This window comes from Panthera pardus, unplaced genomic scaffold, assembly GCF_024362965.1.
Source record: "Panthera pardus isolate Hobbes unplaced genomic scaffold, ASM2436296v1 HiC_scaffold_24, whole genome shotgun sequence".
Classification (NCBI taxonomy): Eukaryota; Metazoa; Chordata; class Mammalia; order Carnivora; family Felidae; genus Panthera; species Panthera pardus.
Window position 1 is genome coordinate 29,693,823 of NW_026526810.1, and position 12,451 is coordinate 29,706,273.

Below are 12,451 nucleotides of genomic sequence, written 5' to 3' on the forward strand. Positions count from 1 at the left end.
TGCGAAGAACATGACGTGGTAAAAACGTTCGTGCTGTGAGTGAATGGCCGATAATCGTTTAATAGGTTGATCTACTTCCCATATGGAATTTTCTTTTTTCAAAGCGTGTACCTGGAGCCAGAAACTCAAACAGCAGAGTTTCTGGCAGTCCCAGACATCCCAGGTGCTTGGACAGATGTGAGAAAGTCTGGAGGCAGGAGAATTTGGGGCCTCTTTCAGTGTCCCACCTGTATCCCCTGGGTTCAAGTGCTGACTATGCTACTTTCTAGCTACAAAACTTGGGTCCAGGTGCTTGACTCCTCTAAACCATCTGCTTTGTGTTGGGCTCCCCTGGATGTAGACCCTGATACAAGAATTTAAGTGCAAGTATTCAGGATTGAGGGCAGTGGGGAGGTGATCCCAGGAAGCACTGTCAAGGGAATAAGACAGAGAAGGGAAGGAAGCCAATATAGGACACAGTAGCGAGCAGGTGGCCATTGTGGGCAAATAGGGCTCCCTGGGACACTATATAGAATAAGCCTCAGAGTGGTCCCTCAGGAGGGATATCTTAGTCTGTTTGGCCTGCTGTAACAAAAATAGTATAGACTGGGTAGCCAATAAACAAGAAAAATGTATTTCTGAGAGTTCTGGAGGCTGAGAACTCCAAGATCAAGATGCCAGGAGACTCGGTGTCTCACGAGCCTTGCTTTCTGGTCCATAGACAGCACCTCCTAGCTGTAGCACAGTAACTCCATTCATGAGGGCTCCACGCTCATGACCTAATCATCTTCCAACCCCCCCCCCCCCCACCACATCCTAACACTATCATCTCAGGGATTAGGATTCAACGTGTGAGTTTGGGGAGGGGGACCAAAGATTCAGTCCATAGTAAGGACTATGGGAGCTGAGCTGTACTCGTCCACCAGCTCCCATCAGTCATTGGTTGGGGACTGCGCCCACTAATTCCCCAATATTCCCAGCCTGCTGTCAGAGCTCCAGGGGACACAGAACACCTTCCAGCTCATAGATGGAAGCCTCAGAATATGGCATTCACAGCAATGGCCAGGGCCAAGGGAATCTATTAGAGTATTGACAGTGACTGCAATGCTAGCCATTCCGTGGGAACAGAAGACTCACCAAAGGACAAGGGATCAGATGAGATGGTGTAGGGCACTCAGCAAAGTACCTCGCCCATGGTCAGTGACGTTCAGTGATGGTTGTTGGTCCTGTTAGTTGTGTTCTAGTCTTGGCCACATGGATTGTTTTGGAGAGAGGTAGGAAACACAATTAGGAAGGCAGGAGTAAGTCCCATTGCACAGGCTTTGAAGGATAGGCACAGCACAGGTTTGACCCAGTAGGCGGGGCTGGGGGGAGCAGAAGGTTCCGCGGTGAGCACAGTGAACAGAATCCACCAAGGCTAAGGCTGGAAAAAGGAAGCATCTTTATGGAAACTCAAGCATTGCACATGAAAGCACACAATATTTTGGGGGGAGCAGGTGGGGGTGTCTGAAAGATGATCTGGGAGCTGTTGACCCCTCCTCCATAGAACCTTCCTGAATTGGTCAAAGGCCACAGGTTTCTGTCCTCCTGACTTATATGGATACAGCCCTCCCTGCCCTTCCCCCATCTCACTCAAAAACAGCTCATTACCTGTCAAATGAAGGCTGATTAAAAATATCTCACAATGGGGCCGAAATTATTTCCACCCTTATCTTTTTTTAACCAACCTCACCCCCCTGCAAAATCCCTAGGATTTACCTGCTGGAATTTGATCTGCCCCCAAAGTAAAGAAAAGGATGCCAACAACAAAGCTTTTTATGGCTTTTTTTCGAACCAAAGGGTGTCCTTTGGGAGCTCTGTCCCTGACATTTGAGACATGGATGCTTAGGTTTCACCTGAAAGTGGGAGAAAGAACGATGAGGAACCAACAGTATTCTAAAAAATCATGGGAAATGCTATCCCCAAAAGGCATAGGGTAATCGGTACATTTGAAGCGTGTTTGGAGAAATGTTTCTCTTCCTCAACATGGGTTTGGATTGTGCTGGAGGGGAAGAGTGTGTTTATTGTTGGCACGGACACACATGCACGCATGTGACTGTTTGCATGGGCGTGTGTACCTGTGTTTGGCCCAAACACACTCACAGGAATATGCTTATCAAATGGCTCAGTTCCTGTCCCTTGGCCCAAAGGCACCCTCGCATCTGGTCCCTGTGCACTGTTGGGAATCCCTTTCTCTGCTCCTTGTCTTTGTTTGAGACTCTCCAGAGAGCCCTCCGTAAGCCCATCTTTACCCTGGTGCATTCCATGCAGACCCTAACCTTCATGACTTCTCTCTGACGTCCCAGCCCAGCCAGGGCCAGGGAGAAGTTCCTGGACGATGCCCTGGGCCACGCAGGAGGCTAAAGGAAATGATGCAGGAGTTATAGTTCGTCCATACTGAGTACTCAGTTGAAGGCAAGTTGTTCTTCATACTGTTGTCACTGTGACGTTTGTTCCTGATGTCACTCTTCCTGTCTGGTCCATGGTCAAGGGCTTCACTCATCAGAAATGGCCTTTCAGCTAGGATGTTGACTGCTACCTCCAGACTTTTGAGGCAATTTGTAGTCTCCAAATGAGATGTTTTTCTTCAAGAGGATGTTTCCTCATCCATCCTGCGTGTCTGTTTGTACTGTGGCCATACTCCTTCCCTTTGATATCTTTACTGCGAAATACTGTACATACTTGTGGCTTGAGAAATGGAAATAAGAAGATAACTTCCTGGATTTGGTATAGGCTGTGTACAGGGCTTGATCCCGGTAGGAATCCCAGTCAATGACCCTCGGCATTGGGACCAAGATCAAGGCTCAGCAGATCCCACCCACAGGACGTCTCTGGGCTAACTATGTTCATGCAGTCCTGACCTAAAACACCTGCTTCCCCCATCCAGCTGTGATGTGGTGATGAGTTGTGAGTCCATTGGGATTCGAATCCCAGTTCTGCCACACAGGTGCTGTGGGATCTCAGGTGCATCCTTTGCTACTTTGAGTTTAGATTTCTCAAGTGGACTTGGCAACTGTGGATTTTTCTGCCTGGCATACTTTGTCACCCCCCTTTATCTGTTTCCTTTAGGGAACTCTTCTCCTATGATATGCCATCTTGCTGCAGCTGTCAGTCATAACACCCTTCTCTTCCCAACTCCTCAAGGCTGGGCGTGTGCCAGAGACTGGGCCAATTATAGTACCATATTCTCCAGGTGCTGATTGGTTCTGGAGTGGGCATGAACCAAAGCCCTGGGCTTTTCTGCTGGATCAAGTAGGGAAGGCTGTCTCTTTCTGTTTAGAATCTATAAAGTGTAAGTTTGGGTCTGCTGGCTACATCTTCCTAGCAGGCAGAGAAATCTTGTCTGCTTCAGGAAAGGACTGCAGAGTGAAGTAAAACTAAGAGAAGACAGAAAACAGACAAGAGTTTCACTTGAGACGCTTGATCCAGCCATACCTGCAGCAATCATCTGTGCACTTCCTGTCTACATAAGCTCATACACTGCCTTTTCTGCGTGAGTTGCTTTGTGTAGTTTCTGTTACTTGTGAGAGAATCCTCACCAGGACAGTCTTTTTATCTATAAAAAAATGACTATAATTCCTCGCAGGAGTCTTGTGAACATTAAATTAGATCGAAGTTGTGAAAGGGATTTGAAAATTGGTAAAACGCCGTGGACACCCCTCAGACATCGCTCGTGGGAATGTAAACGCCATAGTGGAAACAGTTTATTAGTTTCTCAAATGATTAACCACAGAGTTATCACACAACTCAGAATTCCACTCCTAGGTATATACCCAGGAGAATTGAAAACATACGTTCACACAAAAACTTGTATGCAAGTGTTCATAGCAGCATCATTCATAATAGCCAAAAAGTAGAAACAAGCAAATATATCTCACCTGATGAGTAGATAAACAAAACGCGGTATATCCATGCAGCGAAATGTTATTTAGCAATAAAAAGGAATGAAATACTGATCCTTGCTACAATATGGATGAACCTTGGATACAAGGTGATAGAAGCCAGACACAAAAGGCCATCTCTTGTCTGATTCCAATGTTCAGAATAGACAAATCCGTACAGACAGAAAGTAGATCCGTGGTTTCCAGGGGACTTGGGTGAGGGAATGGGTAGTAGCTGCTAATGATTACAGAGTTTCTTTGGGGGGTCATGACAACCTTGTGGAGAAACTTAAAGTTGCTGGTGAACTTTATGGCATGTGAATTATCTCAAGAAAAATAAATATGCTACATACATGTAAAGGGTTAGTAGTATCATTACCATTGCTCAACTCAAATCCCAGCTTCCATAAAGCCCTTTATCCGAGTCTCTGAGTTTTTCCAGATTGAATCTGCATTGTGCATTTGTCACCCGTACGCTGCTGCCTTGTAAGGTTTAGATAAAATGTGTAATACTCATCAAATAATAAATTATTTAAATAAATGATTAAATAATAAACAATGATCACATCAATAAATACCAGGTCGTGTCTTGTCAGCTCCACCCCTGGGGCCTCCAGCGTGGGCTTCTCTTCTGTGTTCTGCATGTTGAAGAGGGAGGGCACATCTCTTCCCCTCCCCATGCTGCCAGATTCTGAAAAGGCACACATATCGTATTCAGGACTCCAATGCCCCTGATGAGGACAATGGGAACTAATGAAGGGGAAAAATAGAAGAATTGTTACACGAAGACCCTCAGCAGCACGCCCACCAAAGGGATCTCCTTCAGCAAAGAGTGTCTGGTCTTCACAAGTGCTTCAAGCAACCCCCAAATACCTGGAGTTTGAGAACCACCAGAGAAAGCCTGAAACTGGGTGAGGCAAGAGGTGGTTTGCAGCTCATTGGATAACTCTTACCGGTTAGGGTGCTCTAGGTTCAAAGCAGCCTCACTCAAACCCACTTAAACAATAAAGCAGACTCATTGGTCATATAACTGCAAAGTCCTCAGGGGAACAGGCTGAGGGGGTGGTTTGATCTAGAAGCTCAATAAGACCCTCGTGGACTTGCGTTCTCCATTCTGCCATCCCAAGACAGATCTCCCTTCTCCACCCCAACCCCTTCCACTTGTGGGCCTACATGATTCTTTGTCTCAGCCTGGGAGGGGATGTAGGAGTAGGAGAAGGGAGAAAAGAGTTCCTTCCTTCCTTCCTCCCTTCTACGGGCCATTTTAAAAAAAAAATTTTTTTTCAACGTTTTTTATTTATTTTTGGGACAGAGAGAGACAGAGCATGAACGGGGGAGGGGCAGAGAGAGAGGGAGACACAGAATCGGAAACAGGCTCCAGGCTCTGAGCCATCAGCCCAGAGCCTGACGCGGGGCTCGAACTCACAGACCGCGAGATCGTGACCTGGCTGAAGTCGGACGCTTAACCGACTGCGCCACCCAGGCGCCCCTCTACGGGCCATTTTAGAAGAGTAAGAAAGCTTGTTTCCCAGAAAGCCTTCCTTGGTCATGTTTCCCTTTCTTAAACTATGGTCAGGGGGTGGCAATACACTGATTCATTTCAGCCTAAACCACATACCTCCCCCTACACACACACACATACACCCTGTGGGGCTGGAATGAGCTTTCCCCAATGTCTGTGGCTAAGTGAGGGAGGTGAGGTTACTGAAATAAAACCAGGGTATCTAGCAAGAAGAGAGCAGTGTTGGGGAGGCAGGCACAACACCTATTACTAAACTCACGTGAACCTGGGCCTTCTCAAAACCCACTTCAATCCTCCAGGATCCAGCCTGAATGCCAACTCCACTGGGAAGCCCTTCCAATCCTTCCCAGAGAGAAAATTCCTCTGGGCACCCACACATCACCTGTGCTCATTCAACTATTCATCCGTCCACCCACCCACTTACTGTGTTACCGGTACTGGGTGCTGAGGGCTGAGTGCTCAGTTGTGAACCAGAGATTTCTACCTGAATGGGGTTTTCAGTCTGGACAAGGGCAGAAAAGTTAATCAAATGATTACACTAACTTACCTAAGTATAATGAAGAAAAGAGAGGGAGAGAGATCATGTACCTGGGGAGCCTACCTGGTGAGGACGGGGGCTGGGGTGGGGGTGAAGGAAGGCTTTCCTGAGAAAGTGATGTGGGGTCCGTGCTCTCACTTTCACCACTTATGCCATCCCATCCTCTGCCTCAATTCTCCCCTGCTGGGCAGGCCAGCCTCTACACTCCCTGGTTCTGGTCCAGGGCCTGATTTAAAGTTTGTGCAACAAATGTGCGTTGAATTTAATTGTCAGGGGTTTTGAACTGCTGGGAAGGAAGGTGGCTGCGTTCCAAAGAACAGCTTCACTGCTGTGAAAGTAGGCACAGGATCCTCCTGGCTGCGTTGGGGTGCCTCAGGTAGGAGGGGCGGACAGAGTGGAGGTGGAGCAGGGATCCGCATTCATTCCGGGGTCAGAAGCAGCACCGGGGCCTTTGCATTCCAAGCTCCCTAAGAGGGCAGGCAGGAGGGACGTCTCCGAATTGACGTTTGAGGGACATCCGCTCCCCTGGGCCAAGGGAGACCTCAGTCGTGGCCAATGTCTTCGGGCCACCTGAGATACCCCTCCGAGCTTTGTGAACCCTCTGGGAAACGGGAATACAAACCACTTTTGCTGCAGAGATTTGGCATTTGGTGGCGGGGTGTGGAGGGAGGCGCCGCACCGGTTCTCGGAGGCGGGGGGCGGGGGGGGGGTTCTCCCCGGCAGAGGAGGAGTAGGGGCGCGGGGGGTGCGGAGAGGGCGTGGTGGGGGGGGGGGGAGCGGCACGCCGCGTGCCCAGGTGGCAGAGGGGCCGAGACTGGCCCCGCGCCCGGCGCGAGCGTGTCCGCGCGCCCCTCCCCGCCGCCCGAGCCCTCCCACTTCCTCTGCAGGAGCGGCGGCTGTCAGGGAGCCGGGCGCGCGGCTCGCAGTGCAGGCTCCGGGCGCCCGCGAGGAGGCTGCCGCTCGGGCTCGCCGCCCCGCCGCCCCGCCGCCCCTCACCTGGCCCCAGCCGCCGCCGCCGCCGCGCGCCATGGACCTGCCCAGGGGCCTCCTGGTGGCCTGGACGCTCAGCCTGTGGCCAGGTACGTCCCCCTTGCCTCCGCGTGCCGGTGGGAGCCCCTCGGAGGGTCGGAGCTTGGCTGCTGGGGGGACGCGGGTCCCCCGAGAAGCGGCAGCAGTCTAGCGGCCAAACTCCGCAAAAGAGGGCGCCGGGGCGACTCGGGGCCGGGAGTTTGGGTGTGCGGGGAGGAGTTGGGGAAGATTGAAAAGGCTCGAGTCGAGGAGCGCGGCGGGCTGGCGGCCCCGCCGGACACGCTGGCTACGTCCCGGCGCCCCGCCGGGGAGACTCGGGCGTCCCGGGAGCGCGGAGGGCTCGTGGCCCGGGCTGGGAGGGGTCCGGACGCGCGGAGCAAGCGCCGCCTCGGGAGCCCTCCTGCCTGCGGAGGGAGGCGCCTGAAGTTTGGGGAGCCGGGCGCGGCGGCCCGGGAGAGCTGGGGGGACCTGGGCGCCGAGCGCTGCCCAGAGTCCCTCCGGCCGCGGTCGGACGAAGCCCCAGGGCAGCGGCCCCTAGGCGGGGGCGAGCGGTCGCCGGCCGGGCCGAAGGCGACGGGCGCAGCTTCGCAGTCCAGGGCCCCAGAAACCTTACCTGACACGCGGGGTAGGGACGGGGCAACCGGCGCTCGAAATTATGCAGTTATTCAATAATCGGGGGAAGCCGCCGTCGCCGAGGCGCGCGCCGCCCGCCTAATGCAATCCAGGTGTCGGGGCGCGGCGAGGACCCCGGGCCGGCCGGGCGCACTGCCGGCAGCCAGAAGCGGGCCCTGGGCTCTCCGCACTGGGGCCACCCGGCCCGGGCTTCACCCCCGGCGACCCGGCCCGACCCGGGGTGGCGGCCAGCGGCGCCGTTCTACCGGCGGCGACCGCTTTCGGGGCCTCTCCTTTGCGCAGCGGAGTGTCCCGGCGGGGACCAGAGCCCGCCGCGGGGACTGGCCGCCCGGCCTCGCCTCCCCTTCCGCATGGGTCAGGCTGGGGCTGGAGCGGTGCTGGGGTCGGACGCGGGGGCAGCAGGGAAGGAGCAGACAGGGAGCGCCGGTGGCGACCCCCCAGCCCGGGCTCACTCACCGCGGTCCCAGGGTACCGCGGAAACAAGTGCACCCCCCATCGGTCTCTAGCGGAGACTCTGGAAGGGCCTGTAGTTGAAAGAGTTTCTGGCCATGGATTTCAGTCCAGATCCTAGAGCCACGAAGCAAACATTGCCGCTTTCAGTTGTTGGGGGAAAGGAGTGTTGGGGAGGGCATCAGGCCACCAGGCCAGCATACATCTAGAAACCAGCTGCAGGGGGAGGTGAAGTCCACTCTAGGTCTTTTAGACAGGAGGGAAGGTAACTCCAGGAACTGTCTTCAAATCACGGGGAGATCCAGTCTTAGGAAAAGGGAGCCCTGTGTGGCTCCAGATAGGAGGAACCTTCCCACCGGACCTGAGATGGAGAAAGTCTGGACCTCGGAAAGCTAAGAATGAAGTCTTTGGAATCAGAGCGCTTCCATCCTGGCTCTGCTGCCCACTAGCTGTACAATCTTGGCCACAATATGCAATCTCTCCAACAGGTTTCCTTCTTTGTGGAACGGAGATAGAAATTCAGACTGAGTTCATAAAGTACTCCAGATAATTAAGTGAGGCACTGTCGGAAAAGTCCTTAACACAGGGCTTGGTGCACAGCAGGGCAGAAGCCATGGTTGTTAATGTCGTTTACTCAAGCAGGAATGGTGGGGGTGGGGGGGTGGCGCTAGGGGAGTGGGGTGAAGGACAGGGACAGGATTTGTGACTCAGAATTCCCTTTAAATGGAGAAAAACCACCCTTAAGTTATGTATGGTCAGTTTGGGTTCTTAAAATATGGGATTCATTAAACATATCAATCAGTGTTGGAACGACGACATCTGCTTGCAAGAAACTGGGCGTGGGGACCAAGTATGTGTGCAGTCTGGGTCCTGCCTGGAGCTGGGAATAAGGCAAGGCCAGAGGAAGCTGAATAGAGGGATTAGGGAGTGAACAGCACAGAAAAGCTAAGGACTATGGGTCACACAAGAGAAGTTCAGTTCCACTTGATTAGCAAAGGAGGCTTCCTGAGGGGAGGAGAGCCTTGAAAGGGTGTGGAGAGGCCTCAAAGTAGGGTTGTTTATAAGTTAGAGTGTTATTTCCTGGGACTAATTAAAGAGAGAAAAAAAAGGATATTTTAAACCACAAAGGTGACTCTATTTTGGACCCAAATTGGAAAGGTTGGGGGGGGGTTGGGGGGGTCAGTAGCTCCATCCCCCTGGCTCCAGAGCAAGATTGATGTCAGTCTCCCAGTGGTGCATCACATGGGTTCAATGTGAGGATTACCAGGAAGCTTGCCGGATGGTGACGGCACAGCTTGGCTGAGCCGGGAACCTGTCACAGGCCAAGTTGGGAGTGAATGCACGTGGGAGCCATTATGAGTTTGGAGCTTCTATCTTGCCAGAGCTTCTGCTGTAAGTTGGGCAGGGTGATGGGTGGGCAAAACTAGAAAGGAAGAAAAAAGGAATAAAGAGAGAGAAGGAGGGAAAGAGGAAGGAAGGAAGGGAGGAAGGAAATAAAAGAAGGAGGGAAGAAGGGAAGAGGAAGGGAGGATGGAGGGAAGGAAGGATGGAAGCTTCGAAGGAATAGGAAATAGAGAAACCCAAAGACTTTTGTAGCTGACATCCAGATAAAACAGATCCCTTGATCAGAAGTTTCTATCATAACACATCTGTAATAAGGGTTCATGAGTAATGATTCTTTAAAACTCAATCTTTACTGAGCACCTATTGTCTGCGGTGCTCCATAAAGGCACACAGGGAGATCAGACACAGCGTGGGGGTGAAAGCCTGGAGGTCTCACTCCCTGGACTGGGTCTGGCCTCTGCCAGTTAGGACTCTGTGCTCTTTGCAAATTACCAAATGGTTCTGTGCCTCAGCTTTCTCATCTGCAAAATGGGGATGATAATAAGAGAATTTACAGAATTATCCAAAGATTAAATGAGTAAGTGTAAATACAGTGCTTGGAAAGTTCCAGCACATATTAAGCATTCAGGGAGGTTGTCTTTCTTCTCCAGCAGCAGCAGCTTAGGACTGAAGGTACCGACCGTACAGTAAGGGATGGAAGGATGCACCGAGTTGTAGCTGTCAAACTCAAGTCCATAGGAGAGGTCTAAAGGAAGTGCTACGTGCGAGGGTGCAGGAGAAGACATACATGTCAAGGCCCCAAATAGACCCAAACTTTCCCAGCCCCTCTCCTAAAGACCTGGCCCGAAGTCTTGATCATGATGGGAATTGAGGGATTTTATTTGTTTGTTTGTTTGTTTATTTATTTATTTATTTATTTATTTCGGTTGAGGCTGTCATGAAGTCAATGCGATCTTAGTGTGAGTGTCTTGTGGTATTTTGTGGCATGGAGAAGAACCATACCATGCAGCATGGCCCTTGTGTGTCCCTGTGGGAGCTGGGGGTGGGGGGCGGTTCTTATTCAGCAGAAAATCCTGGTCTGGAAAAAAAAAACAAAACACAGTACTAGGCACCATGGGTGTGCAAAGACTAAAAAGATCCAAGCCCGGCTCTCCAGCCGTGGGGCTTGTCAGCCAAGCCTCTCAGCTGAGGAGCTTCTGGACCCTTCCACACGCGGGTCTCGGGGCCCCTGAAAAGAGCAGTGGAGTGTCACCTTCTTTCTCGTTATTCACTGTGGCCAGTGTCTATCCCACCGTGGCCCCCCAGAGATGGGATGTCTATCTCCTTGCTGTTCTCCTTGTCCCCGCCCACCCACACAGGGCTGTGGGCCCCTACAGAACTCAGACAGCGACTCACCTTGATTTTGACCTCCCCGAAGCTCTTTCTCTCCCCTCCTGTAGGGGAAGCTTCCTTCAGCAGCAGGCAACTTCCCTTCCATCCTTGCTCCTCCTTGCTTAGGACAAAACTGTGGTCTGAGCTGGCTTGCCTCTTTAGTTCTTTGTGTTTTTTTTATAGTAGGTTTTTTTTTTTTGTTTTGTTTTTTAAATAGAAGTACAACCGATATCCAGTATTGTATTCGTTTCAGGTTACAACACAGTGATTCAACATTTATACGTCTTATGAAATGCACACCGTGATGAGTGGTTGCAACCTGCCACCACAGAAAGCGATTACAATATTACTGACTAGATTCCCCAGGCTGTGATTTTCATCTCCAGGACTTTTTTATTTAATAACTGGAAGTTTGTGGCTCTTAATCCCTTTCACCTCTGGCAGCCCAGGTTATTCCCTGTATTGATGAGTCTATTTGTCTTGTTCTGTTTGTTCATTTGCTTTGTTTTTCAGATTCCGCGTGTAAATGAAATCACATGGTATATGTCTCTTTCTGACTTATTTCACTTAGTGCCGTACCCTCTGGGTGTTACCCATGTTGTTGTGATTGGCAAGATTTCATTATCTTTTGTGGTTGAGTAATGTCCCATTGTGTACACAAAGTACATCTTCTTTATCCATTCGTCTATCAATGGACACTTAGGTTGCTCCCATATCTTAGCTATTGTAAATAGTGCTGCAATGAACAACGGAGGGCATATATCTTTTTGAATTAGTGTTTTCATTTTGGGGGAGTAAATACCCAATAGTGGAATTACTGGGTCGTTCAGAACTATTAAAATAGTTCTATTTTTAATTTTTTGAGGAATTGCCATACTGTTTTCCACAGTGGCTGCACCAATTTACATTCCCACCAATAGCACATGGGTTCTCTTTTCTCCACATCCTCACCAACATTTGTTTTTTCTTGTCTTTGTGATGATAGCCATTCTGACAGGTGCGAGATGATACTTCGTTGTGGTATTGATTTGTATTTCACTAATGATGAGTGATATTGAGCATATTTTCATGTGCCCATCGGCCATCTGTATGTCTTCTTTGGAAAAGGTGTCTATTCAGTTTCTCTACCCGTTTTAAAGTCAGATTGCTTTTTTTGGGGGGCACCTGGGTGGCTCAGTCAGTTAAGCGTCCGACTTCGGCTCAGGTCACGATCTCGCGGTCTGTGAGTTCGAGCTCCGCGTCGGGCTCTGTGCTGACAGCTCAGAGCCTGGAGCCTGTTTCCGATTCTGTGTCTCCCTCTCTCTGACCCTCCCCCGTTCATGCTCTGTCTCTCTCTGTCTCAAAAATAAATAAACATTAAAAAAAAAATTAAAAAATAAAATAAAATCAGATTGCTTATATTCTGGGGGGTGTATTCTGGGGGGTATATTCTTATATTTTGGGGGGTATTAACTACTTATCAGATACATCATTTGCAAATATTTTCTCCCATTTAGCAGATGTGGATTTTTTCATTTTGGTGATGGTTTACTTTGCTGTGCAAAAGCTTTTAGTCTGATGTAGTCCCAATTGTTTATTTTTGCTTTTGTTGTCCTTGCCTCGGGAGACAGACCCTCCCAAATATTGCTAAGACCCATGTCTAGGAGTTTACTGCCTATGTTTTCT

The 12,451-nt window shown here is 50.5% G+C and overlaps 1 protein-coding gene and 1 long non-coding RNA gene across 2 annotated transcripts in view; one reads left to right on the forward strand and one right to left on the reverse strand.

Annotated features, from left to right (window-relative positions):
* Positions 1–1,397: 1,397 nt before the first annotated feature.
* On the reverse strand, positions 1,398–8,573 carry LOC109262787 (uncharacterized). The gene is made up of 3 exons (XR_002077950.2): positions 8,078–8,573; positions 4,478–4,590; positions 1,398–3,395 (listed from the first exon to the last, which is right to left on the reverse strand). It is a non-coding gene; the product is annotated as an uncharacterized LOC109262787 (long non-coding RNA).
* Positions 6,894–12,451, forward strand: part of ITGA11 (integrin subunit alpha 11) — a 123,819-nt gene continuing 118,261 nt past the window's right edge. Inside the window, exon 1 of the mRNA XM_053888919.1 lies at positions 6,894–7,038. Coding sequence (XP_053744894.1) covers positions 6,987–7,038 — 52 coding nt within the window. The 5' untranslated portion in view covers positions 6,894–6,986. The remainder of the gene's footprint in view (positions 7,039–12,451) is intronic.